This window comes from Pongo abelii, chromosome 11 (genome assembly GCF_028885655.2).
Source record: "Pongo abelii isolate AG06213 chromosome 11, NHGRI_mPonAbe1-v2.0_pri, whole genome shotgun sequence".
Taxonomy (NCBI): Eukaryota; Metazoa; Chordata; class Mammalia; order Primates; family Hominidae; genus Pongo; species Pongo abelii.
In genome coordinates, this window is record NC_071996.2 from 69,436,683 (window position 1) to 69,460,465 (window position 23,783).

Genomic DNA, 23,783 nt, shown 5'->3' on the forward strand with positions numbered 1-23,783 from the left:
ATTCTTATCAGATAGATATTGAGCAACTATCTGCCAAAACTAATTAAAATTTCCCTCCCAGAAAAGATCAATTACTTGCTTTATTTGGAAAAACACTTTCAGTTGTTGTCTTTTGATTTTTTTCTCTGAAAAAAAAATTGTTGTCTGATAATCTTTCTTAATCACAACAAAAGTTCTGAAAGCTTGGTAACAGAAAATGTAACCAAAGCATGAAAATAAGTTAAATTACACTAATATTAGCATTATAAACATAATACTTGGGATTCTTACCCTTGTCAGAAGGTGCTAGTTTGACATATTTACCTAACCTTAACTTGCTTTCTACAGTTGCAAGACTGAGGATTTCCTTGGCAGAGAATCTGGCTTAGTGACAACATAAATTTGGCAGGTTCTTGGAAACCTTTTGTTTTGTAGTTTGAACCTTCAGCTTGCCGATGCTGATATGTCTCACCATCTTCGTCTGTTCTGTCGTCTTATTGGGATCATTAACTACTATTTTGAAGGATGCTAGAATTGTATTGCAAAATATTTTCCTCCTTCAGACACATATTGTAGTTTCCAAAGATGAGAAACCCACTAGAAAAATTTCTATCCAACAATACCTTTTTATTCCATTCTGATGTTTTTTATTCTCAAATTGGCACAGCCTTCATTCTGATTAACAAAAATATTTTAGAATTCTAGTTGGTATTGTACTTGTTGAATTACACCTGAAAAAAATATTTAAAGTCATGTTTAAAGGGCCTCAGAAAATGCTGTGATCTCCAAAACACACTGGGCCGGAGGATGGTGGGTGTTGGGAAAGAGAGCAGGTAGAAATCGCAGAAACAATGGGAATGAAAAGAGACATGTGTTGATCTTTCATGAAAAAAGTCAATTGCTTTGTGACTGAAATTATTCTATGAAACAGCTCTGGCATGCAATCTAGACCCTTTGCAGCCTGCTGTGTTTTCAGAATTTCAAAGCCAACTTTAAAAATTATTGCATAGAGTAAAACAATGTTAAACACCCTCCTGCAGAGCTTCACCTGCCTGCATCTGAGGAGAGGCTTCCTGTGAATTTCAGTAAAAGGCCTTCCATCCAGGTCCCCACAGCAAATATGTTGAGGCTTCTCAGGTTCCCAGAGCTGAAGTTTGTATTCTTTTCTGAAATAACCTTTGATGGGTTACTTGACACAGAATGCTACAATTTTGGAGCAATGAAAAATGACATCACTTGCAGTCAGGCTCAGAGATCATTTCATAGAAGATATATATATATATATATATATATATATATATAAAACTTCTATGATATAATATATAAGTTATATATGTATGTGTATATATGTATATATGTGTATATATGTGTGTATATATGTATGTATATGTGTGTATATATGTATGTATATATATGTGTGTGTGTATATATGTGTGTGTATATATATGTGTGTATGTATATATATATGTATACACACACACAACACCACCAGAGGGAAAAGAGAGGGATCCCATGCTGATTCTAGAGAGGGTTTGCGTGTGCTGTAATTTAAAACAGAGATGACTGCAGTAAACTGACTCTTGGGTTTAAATTACCTTCAGTGGTCATTCTCTGGTAGTGAAAAGTGAGAATATTGGAATTTGATGCTATAAATATTAGAGTAATTGGTGGGAAATTTAAAAATATTCCAGAAAAATCCATAATTGTTTTAAAAGGCTATTTTTTTCCTTCTGTGGAAGGAAGAAAACAGTTTAAACCAATGCTGATAAAGATGGCATTTATTTTCTCTACAAAAATGCAGAAAAGCCAACTGCCTCAATCCCAATACACCAAAAAAATTATTTGCATTTTAAAAAAATACTTTCAGTTCTTGAACATATGCATATATTTTGAAGTCATGCAATACATTCCTTTCTGCGTATCTCTTTACCCGATTTTATATCATATACTGATTTCATTGGTTCTGCATTGTCTTTATATTTACCATTTCACATCGCTACATCATTTCATTGTGTGGCCAGACCATCATTTAGTAACACATCCCCCTCACTTTGAAGCATTTCCTTTTTTACTATCTATAATGACTATTGAAACCTTGCAAGGCACATTTGCATATATTAAAGAATATTCTCCTATTAAATTATTATTTCTGGGCACATTTTCCTTTTTAGAAATAGAAATCAAAAGTGTCAGTGCCATTGTCAATCTTGCCATGCTTAAAACTCTTCATTCACTATCATTCTGTAATAATCATAGATTTCTTAGATTTGAACATGTGTTTCAAACTGATACATAACTAGGCTTTAAACTTGAAATGCTGTTAGTAGAGAAATGTACCAAAATATGTCCTCAAATACAAGAAACAAGAGTTATGACTTACAAGAAATCTTAGTAAATCAACCATATGAGACTATTTACAAAGCTTGTTTAAAATTAACTTTAGGGATTTTCAGTGGAACAGGGAAGCATTTGGTAATTTTTCTTCTCCCCAAGACTTAGTAAAAGATAATTTTTCTCTGAGCGGATTGGTATGCTTGACAGGCAAAATTGTGGTCATTCTTTTTGTTTAATGCAATGGGCCACAAACCTAACATTATCATTATAATTAGACATAAACTCAAAATTACAATAATAGAGGCAGGAGATAATTCTTACAATGACAGACATCACAAAATATTAGAACACTTTTGTAAATATGCAGTCTTTAATACATGGACAACTTAGCTTTGACCAAGGGTCTCTTTCCTTCCTTTACTTACAAATTCTCTCTCTGAAACTTAGCTTTGACCAAGGGTTTCTTTCCTTCCCTTACTTACAAATTCTCTCTCTGAAGACCTCATACTCTTTTATACAAGACAGCACATCACCTGGCAGCAACGTGAAATAAACTCTTTGGAATCCTAACATGAATGTCAGCTCGTGTATTTACTAAATCTTGGCAGATTTCCTTTCTTAAGTCCATGTAAGCTATTACTCTCTTTATTAGTGTTTCTCAAAGTATAGATTTCAGGTCACCTTCCTTAAAATCACCTCAGGAACTTATTAAAAATGCACTAATTGAGTTGCTTTTAATATCTACTGAGTTGGAGTGAATCCCAGGGGAACTATTGCTCCATATATTCATTCTAGTATGAGAAGAAAAAATATGTTTATACATATGATGGGTTATAGTGAAAACCTACTTTTTTCAGCATTGTACCTTTCATTCTAATAATGTTAATTGAGCCCCAACTTTGTGCCAGGCAGTGTGTTAGAAGCGAAGGATAAACTACTGAACAAAAACTGGGCTGCACCTTGTCAACATAGAATTTTCAAGTTAGGAAACAGACATTAATAAAATAGCTACACAAACAAATGTGTAATTATAGTTTTGACAATGTGAACGATGAAGAACATATTTTGAGGGTGCTAAAATAGTGAGCTATAACATCTTTGGTAAGTCAGGAATGCTTCCCTGAGGCAGTCATGCCTTACGCTGAGAACAGAAGGATAAATAACGGATACCAGCAGAACAGGAGAGAGAAGAGTACTTACGCAGAAGGACAGCATTTGCAAAGGTCCTGTGGCAGAAGAGAAAATAAGAAATTCGAGAGACTAAAAGGACACAGTGATTAAATCCTGGAGAGAGGATGAAGGAGGGGAATCATGGTTGAAAATCTCTGAAACTACCCAAGCCAACTCCTAACAAGGAAAAATGCAGAGTTTACTTCTTTAATTAGAAACAAAACATTTTATGTGCCATATGTGACACTGCAAAACATTTTTATTAAAATGTCCACCTTGGTTGTATTATGCCCTGATGCTTCATTTCAGGTCATTGGTTAATCCTGTGGCTTCCATGGCAATTTTTTGTTTCATCCTGCCTCAGTCTACCTTGCTACATCTCAGTCTCAACTCCACATACTGGTGCTTAACTTAGCAAAGACAACCACCTGATCTCAAGCTGTTCTTGAGGATTGCTCCCCCAGGTGGATAAATAAGGTGGTAGGTGGGTCCCACCATACCCAACAACAGGTCTCTGGATCCATGAACAGAAGTAAATTATATGTAAATCAAAGTTTGCTTTCCTCAATTGAAAAGAAGGGGATGCCGTGTCCTGTTGGCAACGTTTGCAGCAGGATCATTGCCTGCCACCTATCTAGTCCCTTTGGATATTCATTTCAGCTGAATCTTTTTAAAATTAAATGACTTTTGCAATTGTATTTTAACATACACAGACGTCACCCTCTGTTCATTCATACCCAGATTCTGACTTAGCATGCAATTCTCTGAATGCTGGGAAAGTCTTCTCGTTTTATATACAAATGTTGCAGCTTGTTATGTGGTCTTTAAGAGATGCCAGCTAATTTTTAATAGAATACAAATACCAAAAAATTACTTGTTAAATATAATAGTGATTAACAAATACTTTTTAAAAACTTGCCAAAGTCATGACTACTACATGGATATACTAAGAAGAAAACAGAGGCTTGCCTTTTATAATTAGTGGATTTTGCTTTATTTCTACATTTATCAAAATGCCTTTAATGGAAGACTGCACCTGTGGATGTTATGAGCAATTTATGCTAAAAGGTTCCCTGGACAAATAAGTTAAGGACAACTTTGAACTACAGTTATATGCCACATAACAACATTTCTGTTAATGACAGACTGCATATACGGTGGTGGTCCCCTAAGAATATAACGGAGGAAAAAAATCCCTATTGCCTAGTGTTTACTATACCATGTTTTTATAATTGTTATTTTAGAGCATACTTTTTCTAAAAATATAAAAGATATATGTAAAAGATCGACTGCAAAACAGCCTCAGGCAGGGTCTTCAGTGGGTGTTCCAGAAGAAGGCATTATTATCAGTGGAGATGACAGCTCTGTTTCATGGCCATGCCCCTGAAAACCTTCCAGTGGGACAAGATAGTGATATTGGAGGTGAAAGACAGTGATATTGATGATCCTGATCCTGTATAGGCATAGGCAATAATGTATATGTCTTAGTTTTTAATAAAAATTTTTAAAAAGTAAAAGAAAAAATAGAAAAAGTTTATAAAATAAAGATAGAAAAAATTTTCTACAGTTGTACAATGTGTTTAGGATTTTAAGCTAAGTGTTATTAAGAAAGAGTCAAAAAGTTTTAAAAATTAAAAAGTTTATAAAGTAACAAAGCTATAGTAAGTTAAGGTTAATTTGTTATTGAAGAAAGAAAAATCTCTTTTATAAATTTCATGTCACCTATGTATATATAATATTTATAAAGTCTACAGCAGGAGTGTACAGTAATTTCCTAGGCCTTCACATTTACTCACTGACTCACCCAGAGCGACTTCTAGTCCTGCAAGCTCCATTAATGATAAGTTCCCCATACAGGTATAATACATTTTATCTTTTATGCTATATTTTTACTGTACCTTTTCTATGTTTAGATACACAAATACTTACTATTGTGTTATACTGCCTGCAGCATTCTGTACAATAACATGCTGTACAGCTTTTAGCCTAGGAGCAAAGGCTATACCATATTGGCTAGATGTGTAGTAAGCTGTACCCTTAAGCTATACCCTCTAGGTTTGTGTAAGTACACTCTGTGAGCTTCTCACAGTGATGAAATTGACAAACAATACATTGCTCAGAACATTAAGCAACACACTACTGTCCTTGTACTTCTTTCTTTCTGAAAGACTTTTCAAAGCATTTAATAAGGGTGTGCATGTTGTAATTCTCCCAGAATGGGATATCTATTAGGCTTCTTACACTTATTTTTCCGTGTAATTCTTTCTGCACTGTTTCTGGAAAACATTCTGCAAGACTAGCACTCAATGGCCCTACGGAAGTGTGCCTACTGCCCTGTTGCTGTCATTCCCTGATCAGGGAATATGGGAAGAAGGGTTTCTGCAATCTCATGTCCCGTGACAAAACTGTTGGTAATAGAGGGAATGGTGGCATGCATCACCATCGACAATACTGAAAACATATCACCGTGACCTACTGTTGGAATTAGAGAGCAGACATCTCATTATGCAAGAGTATTGTAGCAGTCGGGGTCCAATCAGGAAAAAGAAGCCACACGTAAGTTAAACAAAATAAGTTAATATAAAGAATTAACAACTATGATAGAAGAATAGGTATTAGCTACAAAGAAAGTCAATTCACTAGCCTCAGGCTGAGGGAGAGCAACCAAGGAAAGACAAACTGGCAAAGGATCCAGACTTTCATGGAGAAGGTGTCGTTCAGCCCACTGGAGAGCAGGAAGCATTTTGGTTTAGCCAGGCTAGAGCTGACCCAGAGTTTCCAGACTAGCAATAGACCACCTTTCAGAGGCAGGCCAAGCAGATAATCAGCAGCTGGTGGCAAGGCCATGCAGTGGGGGTTGGAACACCTCTCTAGGCAATAGACTTTCAAAGCACATGGGCTATGCAGGGGCTTGCAGAGAGAGAAGCAGATCTGAGTTTATCTCTTAGGACACATGCAGGTGGCATGCAGGATACTCAGGGGCTTATAGAATCAAAAGCTGCTCCCTATGTGACCCTCCAGACCACAGGCAGCTGTATGGTTTGTTTCCATGAGAAGAGAGCTGTAGAGAAGTTATTTCCTGGCCCAGGCTATAAGATCATTCTATGGCTATAGTTTAACAGGCTCCACAGTGTTCTCATGCTCATGACTGCTGATACCCAGCCCAGGTAGGAAATTTCAGGAAGACTCTTCCTCTTGCAATGTCCCTCCAGTGTTTGCTGAGAAAGCTAAACATTGTGCTCACATTAAATGAGAAGTGCTTATAGGGATTCAGTTATTTATTAAGGAACATATGTTGAAGGGTGCATTGGAACTGAGAGGTAGTAGATTGAAAACTCACACAGGTATGTTGCTGATTCATAATAGTGGATCTTGCAGCACAATGCATTGCCATCCTATGCCACTGCACAGTGTGAATGCTGGTACTACTGTCTGTTTCCCACCTTCTCCTACAATTGGAGTAAAACTTGGAGTAGTGACTACCTAATCACTTTTTTATCCATTTAGTTTTTAACATTTTATTTTGAAACAATTATAGATTCATTGGACATCGCAAAGATAGTACAGAGAGATCTTTTGTATGATTTATCTAGTTTCCTTCCGTAATTCCATCTTACATAACTATAGTACATTATAAAAATCAGGAAATTGAAATTGACGCTATATACACTAATAGTACTGTGCCACTTATCACCTATGCAGATTCCTGTAACCACCACAGCAATCAAGACACAGAACTTTCCTACTACCACACAGATCTCCCTGTGTTACCCCTTTATAGTGAAGCCCACCCCAACACGTCCCATCCATTCACAATCCCTGAGAACCACTAATGTGTTCTGCACATTTGTAATTTTGTCATTTCAAGAATGTTATCGAAATGGTACTTTATAGTATGTGACCTTTTGAGATTGGCTTTTTTCACTTTCTCTCTTTCGTTTTTCATGTCTTTCTGTGAGTTACTTAAATATTTCTTAGAACACATTTTGATTTAGCTATAGTGTTTTGCAACACATCTCAAGTATGATGGATTTTTAGTAGTTCCCCTAAATACATGTTATACACATAAAGCTTATCACGGTCTGTTGGTATTAGCATTTTACAGTTTGAATGAAGTATAGAAACTTTACCTCCTTTATCCCTTTTCCCTCTCTAGTTTATAATATAATTGTGTTGGTTAACTTCTCCACACATACTGAGAATGTCAGACATTATACCCCTAGCTTCAACCTTCAATCATAATTTAGAAAATACAAAAGGAAAAAGAATAGAATGTATACTATTATTTCTTCATGATTTTCCTCTTTCTATTCTTTCTTCCTTCCTGATATTTCAAGATTCCTTCTTTCATCATTTCCTTTGTCGTTTAAGAATACCCCTTAGCCATTTTTTTAGGATGGGTTTATCAGCAACAAATTCTTCTTAGTTTTCCTTTGTCTGAGAATGTGTTTATTTTTTCTTCATTATTGAAAGTTCATTTTGTTAGACAAAGAATTTGGAGTTGGCAGTTAGTTTCTTTTAACACTTGAAAAATATTGTGCTCTTGCCTTCTGGTCTTCGTGGTTTCTGATGAGAAATTTGCTCTCATTCAGATTGTTCTTTCTGTATAAGCAAGGTGTCATTTCTTTCTTACTGCTTTTTGGAACTGAGAGGCAATAGATTGAAACCTGACACAGCTATGTTGCTTATTGGTAATGGTGAATTTTGCAGCACAGTGCGTTACTGTCCTATGCCACCATGCAATGTGAATGCTGGTACTACTGTCTTTGTTTCCCACCTTCTACAATTGGAATAAAACTGGGAGTAGCGACTACTAGGATTTTTTTTTTAATTTTGTTTCCTAAAATTAGATTATGATGTGTCTTGGTGGTTATCTTTTGCCAAATTTGGAAAAAATTTATCCATGAATTTTTTGGACTATTTTTTAAGCCCCACTGTCTTTCTCTTTTTCTGGAAATCCAATGACATGAATTTTAGATCTTTTTTATAGTCCAACTTGTCTCTTAGTTTCTATTCTTTTTTCACTTTATATTCTCTGTTTTGTTCAGATTTGATATTTTCTATCATCGTATCTTCAAATTCACTGATCCTTTCCTTTTACCCTTTTCATTTTGCTAAGTCCATCCAATGAGTTTTTAAATGTTGGTTATTTCTATCTCAATTCTAAAATTTTAATTTGTTTCTTCTTTGTGTCTTCTATTTGTTTGCTAAGGCTTTCCACTTTTTCACTTTTTTTTAAGCATGTTTGTGATTCTTCACTAATGCAATTTTGTAATGGCTACCTAAAAATTCTTGGGAGATAATTGCAACACCTTTATCATGTCCGTGTTGGTGTCTGTTGATTGTTTTCTGCTTTGGTTTAGGTGTTTGGTGGCTCTTGATATGAATGATTTTCAAGTGTATCTTGGATATTTTGTCAATTATGTTGTGAAACTCTGCATATTACTTATGTATTTCTGACCTTTGACTCCCTGAAGAAGGGTGTTCAATGACTGCTTTGTGAAGGTGGGATACTGGGCTCCCCATTATTTCTCCAATGCCATCACCCCTGCTGGCTGGAAAGTTGGGAGGCCCCTCTTTATTGCTCTCCTTGTAGCCTCCACTGACATCATTGCCAGAAGGAAGCCCTCAATACCAGTGGATGATGAAGAAAGTTCTAGTTACCAGCTCTGTCCTCTGACACACAAAGGGAAGAGGAGAAGATCTTGATACCGCTAGGTGAGGTAGAAGTACAGGATCTTCATTTTTATTTCATGCATCCAGTTTCTAGGGGTTTTAGCTGTATTTAGTAGGAGAAATTGAGAGAAAGAAGTATGTCTGTTCCAACTTGATCCAGAAACAGATGTTCCAAATCAGTTTCAATTATTAGGATTTCCTTTTCTACAGGAGAAAATGGCTTTCCTCCCCAACTTGCCAGTTTTTCTGCCTCTCAGCTTTCCCTTTCCAACTATGTGTGGTTGGCTCCAAAACAATTCTTTCATTAAATAACCTCATGAGGTCACTCCTACCAGCTGTGACAGCGTCTCAACCATTCCCATGTTAATGTGGTCTTTTCTGTCGTCCACACATGAGACACAGACATTAACAGCATACGTTTTTTAAATTCTCAACATATGCTGATCAGTTTTCCAAACAGATATTCAGGTCTTCTTTGATCTACTGTTTTATTGAGACTTTTTGTAATAAGTGACTAATTCAAACTTACCAATTGGCAATATTATTAAGGCCAAATTTTCCTGTCTGTTCAGTCTGTGGCTTTGTGTCTTAAAATACCCCCCTTTCTTCTTCCAAGCACTCCCATCTAGGAGCCTCAGGTATAGTATCAATATTTGAGTGATTGAAATGATGTTTTAGCCAGAGATAGAGCTGGGAGTGGATTTAACAGTTATTGGGGTGTTGAATACACACTAGAAGTTTTATATGCATTATCAAATTTATTTCTCAAAATAAAGCCATGATGTATATTTTACCAGTGAAGATTTTTCAAGGTCATACAGTTAGTAAAACCCAACCTGGGACTGAACTTCTGCTGTAAGTATGGAGCTATCCAGCAGTCCATGAAACATTAGTACATCATTACATGAATTTAGTGGGCAGCACACATTATCTCTAAAAGTGAAGGAGTTCGGATTAGAAAATATCACCAGGCAGTTCACATAATTAGGGAAACTATTGTTTAATGAACACAAAGTTTGTTTCTTTTATATATACGTTTATTAATGTAATGTGTGCACTGAGTCCCCGTGCATAAGATATTATTCATAATGTGGCTGGTAGTCAAAGAAATCTGGAGCTATTGTGTTAGGTGACCTTCTGAGACACTTTCTAAGCCTTCATCTGATGTATCGTTTACCAGACCCACTGTGCTGATACTTTTCCAGGAAAATGCCTGATCCTTCAAAAACAAAATTTATTTTGGGTTAGAACAGGAAGTAGCTATTTCTGTGGCAAAAATTAGTGCTAGCATATAATTCTTGCTGCCCATGATGTATGTGTGTGTGTGTGTATGTGTTTGTGTTTCTGGTAAGAGTATACTTAGCCATTTTTTTCTTCCTTATCGTACCACAAAACTCTCTACAAGGTGAAATTCCAATCAGTCTCACAATGAGATGAGAATTGAAAACTCAAAGTACAAAAGATAAATGCCACTGGTTAAGAGGGCAGATCCTGGAGTTCCACAGGTGTATTTCAAATCCAGGCTTTGTCACTCAGAATCCTGGGCAAATTACTATTTAATTTTCTTACCTGCAAAATAGTAATAATAGTAGCAACTAACGCTGTGATAATGTTAGGATTAAAATGAGGTATACATGTAAAGTCATTATCAAAGTGTTTTGCCTGACAACAAAAACTTAATAACTGTTAGCTATTAGTCTACTAATCCTGAAGTAAGACTTTAACAGAAACCAATAATTCCAAAGGAAATTTTGAACTGTTACAGGCAGGAAATGAACCATTTTGCTTTCTTGTTAGACTTTTTAAATTGCCCTTTTCTTATAATATACTAAACAATGAAGTAACACTGTTCAAATTTTATATTTTAAATAATTGTTGGCTGATTTTAGATAAAAGGAAAATGGAAGAAAATCATGTGTTCTTCACTTTTGTTTCTTTATATTCAAACTGCCATGGCTATACAAACCACACCTCTCCATAATCTGTGTAATTCTAGTTTAACCTACATAACTTTGTGGGGTGAAGTGAAGAGCCAGAAATTGTGTGGAATTGTATAGGAAAGCTGGATTTCTTTACTAAGACCCAAACCCCAAGAGCTGGTGCTCCTAGAGTATTTTGAGTCTGAAAATGACTCAGACTCCTGAGTGTATCATTGATAAAAGGATTTTTGATATTGCAGGACAACCTGGACCTATCCATGTTCCCAATGCAGAAAGGCTCCCTCAACCTCCTGAGGCAGAAATGGGAATCTTGTGATTATCAGAGAAGTGAGTGTTATCCCAGAGACAGCCATTGTACAATTTTCCAGCCTCAGGAAAGCAAATTGCTTGAGCCTGAAGGAGAGTTAGTATCAGCACCTGAATCTTCGGATTTCACAAGTCTGCCCTACAGTACAGGGGAAGAGATGTTGAGTTCGAAGCCGGAAGAGAAGGATTCTGTGGACAAGAGTAACAACACCAGGGAATATGGTCGGCCAGAAGTGCTGAAAGAGGATTCCCTGAGCAGTCGGCGCAGGATTGAGCGCTTTTCCATTGCCCTTGATGAGCTGAGGAGTGTGTTTGAGGCTCCTAAGAGTGGAAACAAACCAGCTGAGTACAGTGGAAAGGTAAGGAGCCATTGATTGAGAGTCTATGTTTACACATGACTTCCTTGCCTAGCCTGCCATTTATTACTAAGCATGTAATCCTACCCCCCCACCAGTATTCTAGACAGATGTCCTGAAGCCGATATGTAATGCAGTGTGAAATGTGACATCCTCTCCTATTAATTTTGTCTATGGTCTGCTTCAATGTGGACTTGACTTCCTTTTTCTTCCATAAAAACAATATCGATATGCCCTCTTACGTTGATGTTTCTGTATGTATGTGTCTTATTTCTACAACTAGGTTGTAAATTCCTTAGAGGCAGGAACAATTGCTAACCACTCTTTATGCCTCAAACATTTAACAAATGATGTTGCTTTTAGCCAAAGCTCTATGAGGATTTATCAGTAATGATGCTGACATGGAATAAATGAAGGCTTTGGAACCACAGTGATCTAGGTTTTAATCCTAAAGCCTGCCATTAACTTCTCTATTTGAATGACACTTAACCTTGGAAATACAAATGTCTTAATCTGCTACTTTACATGTATCTTATGAAGATTATAGGTAACATATTTTAAACACTAAGGGTAGAGTCTGGACTATTTTGTCATAGGTGATGATCATTCCTCAGTGATTATGGTGTACTATAATGTCACATATAAAATATGTCTATTAGCTAAACAGGGCATTTAGCCAAATTTAGGAAACAGGATTAGCAACATTATTAATTAAGACCACATTTATACTTTTGCAGTAATTAAAAGCAATTACTATTTCAACTGGAATTACTTGAATTTATTACACTCATTAGGGCCTGCACATAATAGAGATTATAGATGAATTTTGCAAAGAATTAATAAATGATCTCAGGTTTTCCTTTAGAAAGCAAACTCCACGCTTTTTTGTTCGTTTGATTGATTGTTTTTTTTTTGTTTCATTTGGTTTTCACCTAATGACAGTTTTATCAGAAAGGTAAACAGTCGTATTCTTGTTAATGGATAATTAGCCTTCATAGAAGGCATCACAGAAATAGAAAATTTTTGAAGATCAATTATTTTGCTAATTCTTGCTTCCAGTTGTCTTATTGGGAAATATGTAGTAAGCTACCCTTCTTGAAAATCAAGTAACTCTAATTTGTTTAATGATAATAAGGGATATGAAGTTATATTTATGAGGTTATGTAGACACTAGAGAATCTCTTAAAACATGCAACCATTTGCTGATCCCTGATTTGAAGATTTTCTTTTTCTATTTCACAGGTGCAATCCTTTTTGTTTATACTTTTGTATCTTTTAGATGAATGTTTAGGGATTGGGGTAGACAACAAAGATAGTTACAATGTCATTTATTTTTTATCTTTATAAATTAAGAAAAGTAAAGCCACAGAAAATAATTTCCATTCAATCTCTGTTGACTTTACTGTAATAATTTTGAACATTTACCCAAGATAACTGATGAAAGAAATGACCAAAGGTAGAAAAAGTCATCTATAAAAATCATGTAATATAACCTACTCTCATCTGGATGAGATGCAACTGCTTATATACAACAGTAAGATAATAACACATTAATGAGTTTCTGATTTAAATGTGAGATTACTAATATTCAGCATAATAGGTGGTTTGCCATCTAGTAACTATAAAAATAATTATGAAAAGAACCAGATATATTAAAACCACCATTTGCCTTGTAAAAATGAGATTAGTTTAGTATATGTAACATACTGTTTTAAATATTCTAAGGTTCTATGTCATAATATGGTATTTCCATAAATGTATGAAACAAGGTTGATGCATTTAAAAATTTCTTATCCATAGAAGACACATAATTTTTAGAATCAGTTCACATAAAAAGTGTTAAGAATGTTTGCAAACTTATTTTCTATATAAATTCTACAACAAAGGGGACAAGAAGAAAAAGAACGAAGAGAAGTCAATGAGGAATTAACTTGTTTTCTCCAAGTGAAGTATTTTGTTATATTATTAGGCATGTAAAAAGAATTCTAGTTCAACCAAATTTAAAATTATATATTTCACCCCATAGCATATTGATTACATACAACTTAATTCTTAGTTTTTATAGATGCTTTTTTCTTTCTCATGTGACCACTTTATATTATTTAGTGCTTCATTATAAAGTCATGATATAATATTTATTTGCATAAATCATCTAAAAAATTCTGGCTACTTTATAACTCTGACATTTATGTTTTTGGAGACTATTGAGATATTGGGGATGTAGAAAAAGGTATTCAATATTTATTAAACTTAAAGCAAGGACAGAAAATAATTTCAAATAAGGAAAATCTTTTGTGACTAGTAAATAATCTCAACCATAAGGAACAATAAACTACATTTTAATGTTGCTATGGAAGGAAACCCTCAGTAATAGGCACTTGGTTTATAAAATTTGTAAAATAATTGCAGTAAATTGAGAGCTTGTAGAATTTTTAAAGGTATGGAATATCATGTATATGTACATCTATTTACAAGTAAATAGACATACATACACATACACATATACACATAAATTATATATACATACATGTATATATAACTATACATTTTAATGTATTTTTATATAATATATGTGTATGTGTATGTATATTTACTTGTAAGTAGATGTACATTACATTTAGATATTATAATGTATGTGTATATAATGTATGTGTATATGTGTATGTATACAGTTTTTAATCTAAATATTTTTCAGCAAACAGGAAATGTACATATTCATTATAATGTGTCTGTTTAAGGAGAGTGGTCAGACAAACATTTATTACTAGGAAAAGGGATCTACAAGACTCTTAATATTTTTCTCAAAAGGCCAGGCACAGTGGCTCACACCTGTTTTCCCAGCACTTTGGAAACCTGAGGCAGGAGAATCACTTGTTGCCAGGGGTTCAAGAACAGCCCAAGCAACATAGCAAAACCCTGTCTCTACAAATATTTAAAAACTAGCTGGCTTGGGAGTCTGAGTCAGGAGGATCCCCTGATCCCATGAGCAAGGGGTTGCTATGATTGCACCACTGCATTCCATCCTGCGTGACAGGTGAGACTCCATCAATAAGCAATCAAACATTTTTTTCTATAAGGGTGCAAGGTCATTGAAAAGAGATATCAATACCTAAAACATTCACTATTTCAGAGTCTTTGTTAAAACAATTTATTCTAACATAATTACAATAGAAAATCAGTGAGAAATTCTTAAAATAATTTTTTCATCTTAGAATTTTCCAAAATGAACACAACCTATTGTCATTTCTAAAACACCCTGTTAAAACAACTTAGAATGAAGATTTAAACTGAATATTTTCATGCTTATGAGGCAGACTATAATCCAAAGATAAAAATTCACGTAAGCATCCTCTCAAATAAATGACATGGAACATAATTTTAAGAGTTTTTAAGAATTTACAAAAATTTGTCGCAAAATTGCAAATCTTTGAGAGAATGTCACACCCATTTGTAACACTAAGAAATACATTGTTATTACGTAATTTGTCAATAGCATTTGCTGTGTAACAAACCACCCCAAAATTAGTGGGGTTAGAACATTAGTGGCTTTACGATTGTTTAGAAGTCTCTGATGAGCTTGGCAGTTCATCTGATCTTGTCCGATGTCACTCATGTGTCTATGGTCAGCTGCAAAGTCAGCGGGAGTCTGGCTGTTCTAGGATGACAGCAGAGCTGGGACAACTCAACTCTGCATCTCTCCTCCTCAGGTAGGTTACCCAGGTGTATGGACAGGTCATAGAAGTTTTTTTTGTTTTTTGTTTTTTTTTAATACTTTAAGTTCTAGGGTACATGTGCACAACATGCAGGTTTGTTACATATGTATACATGCGCCGTGTTGGTGTGCTGCACCCATTAACTTATCATTTACATTAGGTATATCTCCTAATGCTATCCCTCCCCCCTCCCCCCACCCCATGACAGGCCCCAGTGTGTGATGTTCCCTTTCCTGTGTCCAAGTGTTCTCGTTGTTCAATTCCCACCTATGAGTGAGAACATGCAGTTTTATTGTCCTTGCGATAGTTTGCTGAGAATGATGGTTTCCAGCTTCATCCATGTCCCTACAAAGGACATGAACTCATCCTTTTTTGTGGCTGCATAGTATTCCATGGTGTGTATGTGCCACATTTACTTAATCCAGTCTATCACTGATGAACATCTGCGTTGGTTCCAAGTCTTTCCTATTGTAAATAGTGCCGCAATAAACATACGTGTGCATATGTCTTTATAGCAGCATGATTTATAATCCTTTGAGTATATACCCAATAATGAGATGGCTGGGTCAAATGGTATTTCTACTTGTAGATCCTTGAGGAATCGCCACACTGTCTTCCACAGTGGTTGAACTAGTTTACAGTCCCACCAAGAGTGTAAAAGTGTTCCTATTTCTCCACATCCTCTCCAGCACCTGTTGTTTCCTGACTTTTTAATGATCGCCATTCTAACTGGTGTGAGATGGTATCTCATTGTGGTTTTGATTTGCATTTATCCGATGGCTAGTGATAATGAGCATTTTTTCATGTGTCTGTTGGCTGCATAAATGTCTTCTTTTGAGACCTGCCTGTTCATATCCTTTGCCCACTTTGTGACGGGGTTGTTTGTTTTTTTCTTTTAAGTTTGTTTGAGTTCTTTGTAGATTCTAGATATTAGCCCTTTGTCAGATGAGTAAATTGCAAAAATTTTCTCCCATTCTGTAGGTTGCCTCTTCACTCTGATGGTAGTTTCTTCTGCTGTGCAGAAGTTCTTTAGTTTAGTTAGATCCCACTTGTCAATTTTGGCTTTTGTTGCCACTGCTTTTGGTGTTTTAGACATGAAGTCCTTGCCCATGCCTATGTCCTGAATGGTATTGCCTAGGTTTTCTTCTAGGGTTTTTATGGCTGTAGGTCTAACATTTAACTCTTTAATCCTCCTTGAATTAATTTGTTGTATAAGGTGTAAGGAAGGGATCCAGTTTCAGATTTCTACATATGGCTGGCTAGTTTTCCCAGCACCATTTATTAAATAAGGAATCCTTTCCCCATTTCTTCTTTTTGTCAGGTTTGTGAAAGATCAGATGGTTGTAGATGTGTGGTATTATTTCTGAGGGCTCTGTTCTGTTCCATTGATCTATATCTCTGTTTTGGTATCAGTACCATGCTGTTTTGGTTACTATAGTCTTGTAGTATAGTTTGAAGTCAGGTAGCATGATGCCTCCAGCTTTGTTCTTTTGGCTTAGGATTGTCTTGGCAATGTGGGCCCTTTTTTGGTTCCATATGAACTTTAAAGTAGTTTTTTCCAATTCTGTGAAGAAAGTCATTGGTAGCTTGATGGGGATGGCATTGAATCTATAAATTACCTTGGGCAGTATGGCCATTTTCATGATATTGGTTCTTCCTATCCATGAGCATGGAATGTTCTTCCATTTGTTTGTGTCCTCTTTTATTGCATTGAGCAGTGATTTGTAGTTCTTCTTGAAGAGGTCCTTCATATCCCTTGTTAAGTTGGATTCCTAGGTATTTTATTCTCTTTGATGCAATTGTGAATGGGAGTTCACTCATGATTTGGCTCTCTGTTGGTCTGTTATTGGTGTATAAGAATGCTTGTGATTTTTGCACATTGATTTTGTATCCTGAGAATTTGCTGAAGTTGCTTATCAGCTTAAAGAGATTTTGGGCTGAAATGATGGGGTTTTCTAAATATACAATCAAGTCATCTGCAAACAGGGATAATTTGACTTCCTCTTTTCCTAATTGAATACACTTTATTTCTTTCTCTTGCCTGATTGCCCTAGCCAGAACTTCTAACACTATGTTGAATAGGAGTGGTGAGGGAGGGCATCCCTGTCTTGTTCCAGTTTTCAAAGGGAATGCTTCCAGTTTTTGCCCATTCAGTATGATATTGGCTGTGGGTTTGTCATAAATAGCTCTTATTATTTTGAGATATGTCCCATCAATACCTAGTGTATTGATTTACCATGAAGGGCTGTTGAATTTTGTCAAAGGCCTTTTCTGCATCTATTCAGATAATCGTGTGGTTTTTATCTTTGGTTCTGTTTATATGCTGGATTACATTTTTTGATTTGCATATGTTGAACCAGCCTTGCATCCCAGGGATGAAGCCCACTTGATCATGGTGGATAAGCTTTTTGATGTGCTACTGGATTCGGTTTGCCAGTATTTTATTGAGGATTTATGCATCAATGTTCATCAGGGATATTGGTCTAAAATTCTCTTTTTTGGTTGTGTCTCTGCCAGGCTTTGGTATCACAATGATGCTGGCCTCATAAAATGAGTTAGGGAGGATTCCCTCTTTTTCTGTTGATTGGAATAGTTTCAGAAGGAATGGTACCAGTTCCTCCTTGTACCTCTGGTAGAATTCAGCTGTGAATCCGTCTGGTCCTGGACTTTTTTTGGTTGGTAGGCTATTAACTATTGCCTCAATTTCAGCTCCTGTTATTGGTCTATTCAGAGATTCAACTTCTTCCTGGTTTAGTCTTGGGAGGGTGTATGTTTCCAGGAATTTATCCATTTCTTCTAGATTTTCTAGTTTATTTGTGTAGAGGTGTTTGTAGTATTCTCTGATGGTAGTTTGTATTTCTGTGGGATCGGTGGTGATATCCCCTTTATCATTTTTTATGGCATCTATTTGATTCTTCTCTCTTTTCTTCTTTATTAGTCTTGCTAGCGGTCTATCAATTTTGTTGATCTTTTCAAAAAACCAGCTCCTGGATTCATTGATTTTTTGAAGGGTTTTTTGTGTCTCTATTTCCTTCAGTTCTGCTCTGATCTTAGTTATTTCTTGCCTTCTGCTAGCTTTTGAATGTGTTTGCTCTTCCTTCTCTAGTTCTTTCAATTGTGATGTTAGGGTGTCAACTTTAGATCTTTCCTGCTTTCTCTTGTGGGCATTTAGTGCTATAAATTTCCCTCTACACACTGCTTTAAATGTGTCCCAGAGATTCTGGTATGTTGTGTCTTTGTTCTCGTTGGTTTCAAAGAACATCTTTATTTCTGCCTTCATTTCATTATGTACCCAGTAATCATTCAGGAGCAGGTTGTTCAGTTTGCATGTAGTTGAGCGGTTTTGAGTGAGTTTCTTAATCCTGAGCTCTAGTTTGATTGCACTGTGGTCTGAGAGACAGTTGGTTATAATTTCTGTCCTTTTACATTTGTTGAGGAGTGCTTTACTTCCAACTATGTGGTCAATTTTGGAATAGGTGTGGTGTGGTGCTAAAAAAATGTATATTCTGTTGATTTGGGGTGGAGAGTTCTGTAGATGTCTATTAGGTCCACTTGGTGCAGAGCTGAGTTCAATTCCTGGATATCCTTGTTAACATTCTGTCTCATTGATCTATCTAATGTTGACAGTGGGGTTTTAAAGTCTCCCATTATTATTGTGTGGTAGTCTAAGTCTCTTAGTAGGTCTCTAAGGACTTGCTTTATGAATCTGGGTGCTCCTGTATTGGGTGCATATATATTTAGGATAGTTAGCTCTTCTTGTTGAATTGATCCCTTTACCATTATGTAATGGCCTTCTTTGTCTCTTTTGATCTTTGTTGGTTTAAAGTCTGTTTTATCAGAGACTAGGATTGCAACCCCTGCCTTTTTTTGTTTTCCATTTGCTTGGTAGATCTTCCTCCATCCCTTTATTTTGCACCTATGTGTGTCTCTGCACGTGAGATGGGTCTCCTGAATACAGCACACTGATGGGTCTTGACTCTTTATCCAATTTGCCAGTCTGTGTCTTTTAATTGGAGAATTTAGCCCATTTCAACTTAAGGTTAATATTGTTATGTGTGAATTTGTTCCTGTCATTATGATGTTAGCTGGTTATTTTGTTCATTAGTTGATGTGGTTTCTTCCTAGTACAGATGGCCTTAATAATTTGTCATGTTTTTGCAGTGGCTGGTACCAGTTGTTCCTTTCCATGTTTAGTGCTTCCTTCAGGAGCTCTAGTGAGGCAGGCCTGGTGGTGACAAAATCTCTCAGCATTTGCTTGTCTATAAAGTATTTTATTTCTCCTTCACTTATGAAGCTTAGTTTGGCTGCATATGAAATTCTGGGTTGTAAATACTTTTCTTTAAGAATGTTGATTTGGCCTCTACTCTCTTCTGGCTTGTAGAGTTTCTGCCGAGAGATCTGCTGTTAGTCTAATGGGCTTCACTTTGTGAGTAACCCGACCTTTCTCTCTGGCTGCCTTAACATTTTTTCCTTCATTTCAACTTTGGTGAATGTGACAATTATGTGTCTTGGAGTTGCTCTTCTCAAGGAGTATCTTTCTGGTGTTCTCTGTATTTCCTGAATTTGAATATTGACCTGCCTTGCTAGGTTGGGGAAGTTCTCCTGGATAATATCCTGCAGAGTGTTTTCCAACTTGGTTCCATTCTCTCCGTCACTTTCAGGTACATCAATCAGACGTAGATTTGGTCTTTTCACATAGTCCCATATTTCTTGGAGGCTTTGTTCATTTCTTTTTACTCTTTTTTCTCTAAACTTCTCTTCTCACTTCATTTCATTCATTTGTTCTTCAATCACTGATACCCTTTCTTCCAGTTGATCGAATCGGCTACTGAAGCATGTGCATTCATCAGATAGTTCTCGTGCCATGTTTTTCAGCTCCATCAGGTCATTTAAGGACTTCTCTACTTTGGTTATTCTAGTTAGCCATTAGTCTAATCTTTTTTCAAGGTTTTTATCTTCTTTGTGATGGGTTTGAACTTCCTCCTTTAGCTCAGAGAAGTTTGATTGTCTGAAGCCTTCTTCTCTCAACTTGTCAAAGTCATTCTCCATCCAGCTTTGTTCTGTTGCTGGAGAGGAGCTGCATTCCTTTGGAGGGGGAGAGGTGCTCTGATTTTTAGAATTTTCAGCTTTTCTGCTCTGTTTTTCCCCCATCTTTGTGGTTTTATCTACCTTTGGTCTTTGATGATGGTGACGTACAGATGGGGATTTGGTGTGGATGTCCTTTCTGTTTGTTAGTTTTCCTTCTAACAATCAGGACCCTCAGCTGTAGGTCTTTTAGGGTTTGCTGGAGATCCACTCCGACGCTGTTTGCCTGGGTATCAGCAGCAGAGGCTACAGAACAGCGAATGTTGCTGAACAACAAGTGTTGCTGCCTGATTGTTCCTCTGGAAGCTTCATCTCAGAGGGTTCCCCAGCTGTGTGAGGTGTCAATCTGCCCCTACTGGAGGATGCCTCCCAGTCAGGCTACTCGGGGGTCAGGGACCCACTTGAGGAGGCAGTCTGTCCGTTCTCATATCTCAAACTCCGTGCTGGGAGAACCACTACTCGCTTCAAAGCTGTCAGACAGGGATGTTTAAGTCTGCAGAAGTTTCTGCTGCCTTTTGTTCAGCTATGCCTTGCCCCCAGAGGTGGAGTCTACAGAGGCAGGCAGGCCTCCTTGAGCTGTGGTGGGCTCCACCTAGTTCAAGCTTCCCGGCCACTTTATTTACCTACTCAAGCCTCAGCAATGGTGGGCGCCCCTCCCCCAGCCTCGCTGCTGCCTTGCAGATCAATCTCAGACTGCTGTGCTAGCAATGAGCAAGGCTCCATGGGCATGGGACCCTCTGAGCCAGGCATGGGATATAATCTCCTGGTGTGCCATTTGCTCAGTTGGAAATGCAGAAATCACCCATCTTCTGTGTCGCTCACGCTGGGAGCTGTAGACTGGAGCGGTTCCTATTCAGCCATCTTGGAACCGTCCCAGGTCATAGAAGTTTTAAGAGAGAAAGTAGGAACATATGAGGCCTGTGGAAGGCTATATTCAGAATTTGCACATTACTTCTCCATGTTCTATTGATCAAAGTAGCCACAAAGCAAGCCAGATTAAAAATGTACTGACATAGACTCCACCTCTTGACAGAAGGAAATGCAAATTTGCATTTGCAAAGGGAAATAGATACTAGGAGAAGAATAATTGCAGCCATTTTGCAAACAGTCTCCCACAGATAAGTTTAACTAAATACATGCAAAAATCGGGATCATGTAATGTATCATGAATTAACCATAAACCAAGTTGACAAGTATTTGTGGATGAAACTCATGACTTATTCTTCACTTAGATTCAAGTAAGTGACTACTCTGGTGATAGTTATTTTGATATGCAGAATAACAAAGGCCTCCCAAAGATATTTACATTCTAATCCCCAGAACATACAAGTATGTTATCCAACATGTCAAAAGAGACATTACAAATGTGATTAATAATCTTGAAATGCAAAGATTTTCATGAATTATCCCAGATAAAAACTGAGTCTTTATCAGAGGAACACAGGATGTCAGATTGAGAGAGTCAGAGGACTTATGATGAAAGAAGCAAAGGCTGACATGATGCAGGGCCATGACCCAGAAAATTGAGGCAGCCCATAGGAACTGGAAAATGCAAGGAAATGGATGCTCCCCAAGGGCTTTGGACACCTGGAGTTTAACCTGTGAAATTTATTGCTGAATTTGGCTTCTGGAACTCTAAGATAATAAATGTGTGCTGTATTTGTTTTGTTTTGTTTTGTTTTTTGAGATGGAGTCTCGCTCTGTTGCCCAGGCTGGAGTGCAGCGGGTTGATCTCTGCTCACTGCAAGCTCTGCCTCCCAGGTTTATGCCATTCTCCTGCCTCAGCCTCCCGAGTAGCTGGGACTACAGGTGCCCGCCACCACACCTGGCTAATTTTTTGTATTTTTAGTACAGATGGGGTTTCACTGTGTTAGCCAGGATGATCTTGATCTCCTGACCTCGAGTGATCCACCTGCCTCAGCCTCCCAAAGTGCTGGGATTACAGGCGTGAGCCACCACGCCCAGACTAAACGTGTGCTGCTTTAAGCCACAGTGTTTATGGCAATTTGCTATGGAAGCAATAGGAAACTAATACAGTTACATTATAGGTCTTTTAAACATTGTTTAAAAATGGTTGGGTAATATATGATTGTGAAAGTTTTTCTCTGTTCTTCCCTGACGAGCATATTTTCATATTTCAAAGTCAGGTCTTTGATTTTTTCCTATTTGTAGTTAGTAGTATGAATGCATATCATATTACATAATCAAGAAACTTCAGTAAATCATAATGTCTTAGTTTTAACTCATCTGTCTTGATCTTCAGCACATAGTCACCTTAAAGACTGAATTAATCAGAAGGAGAAGTTTGTTTGTTTGTTTGTTTGTTTTTTTAAAAAAAGACATATTAGTCCAGGAGTGGTGGCTTACGCCTGTAATCCCAGCACTTTGGGAGGCCGAGGCAGGTGGATCATGAGGTCAGGAGATCGATACCATCCTGGTTAACATGGTGCAACCATGTCTAGACTAAAAATACAAAAGAAAATTAGCCAGGTGTGGTGGTGGGTGCCTGTGGTCCCAGCTACTCGGGAGGCTGAGGCAGGAGAATGGCGTGAATCTGGGAGGTGGAGCTTGCAGTGAGCCGAGATCTGCCACTGCACTCCAGCCTGAGTGACACAGCAAGACTCTGTCTCAAAAAAAAAAAAAAAAAAGAAAGAAATATTATAAAGGAACCTATGAACACAAAAAGCACATGGGATACGCTTGCTTCAATTCATATTTTCTGCTATTGGGTGGTACAGATTATGTGAGGAATGTATACAGTTTTTAAATAAAATGAACTTAACTCTGGTTGCCCAGTTCAGAATAGATGCAGTGCTTAAGTTAATTTGGAACAGAACAGGAAGGTGAAAGTTCATCCTTCTTCTTTGAAGCTTCCAGTTGCTGTCCATAGGGATTAGAGAATGAGGCCACTAAAAAGCCTCCCTAAAGAATCCTTTCAGCCTCCTGTATGTTCTCACCATTAATAAAGGGGTTCACTTTTTGATTAATTAATCTATTAATCTAATTATTCTATTCATGTCTTGTAGACTCCAAATGGTAAAGCATCCGATTGTTACAGGAGATTACTTAATGATTTCCTATGTTTTCAATGCACACTTATGATCTTTCCCCCAAACCACACTCACTCATATAATCAGGTTGAGTTTACCTAATTCTCAATAAATACTGTTTCTATCATTTATTTAGGCCCCAGACTTTTGACAAAGACTATTCAAACGTGAGCT

The 23,783-nt window shown here is 36.9% G+C and overlaps 1 protein-coding gene across 2 annotated transcripts in view; it reads left to right on the plus strand.

The window, feature by feature from the left end:
* Positions 1-23,783, plus strand: part of XIRP2 (xin actin binding repeat containing 2) — a 365,471-nt gene that overhangs the window by 6,343 nt on the left and 335,345 nt on the right. For both annotated transcript variants that reach the window (XM_054549434.2, XM_063712847.1), the window contains exon 3: positions 11,339-11,764. In XM_054549434.2, coding sequence (XP_054405409.2) covers positions 11,357-11,764 — 408 coding nt within the window. In that variant the 5' untranslated portion in view covers positions 11,339-11,356. The remainder of the gene's footprint in view (positions 1-11,338; positions 11,765-23,783) is intronic.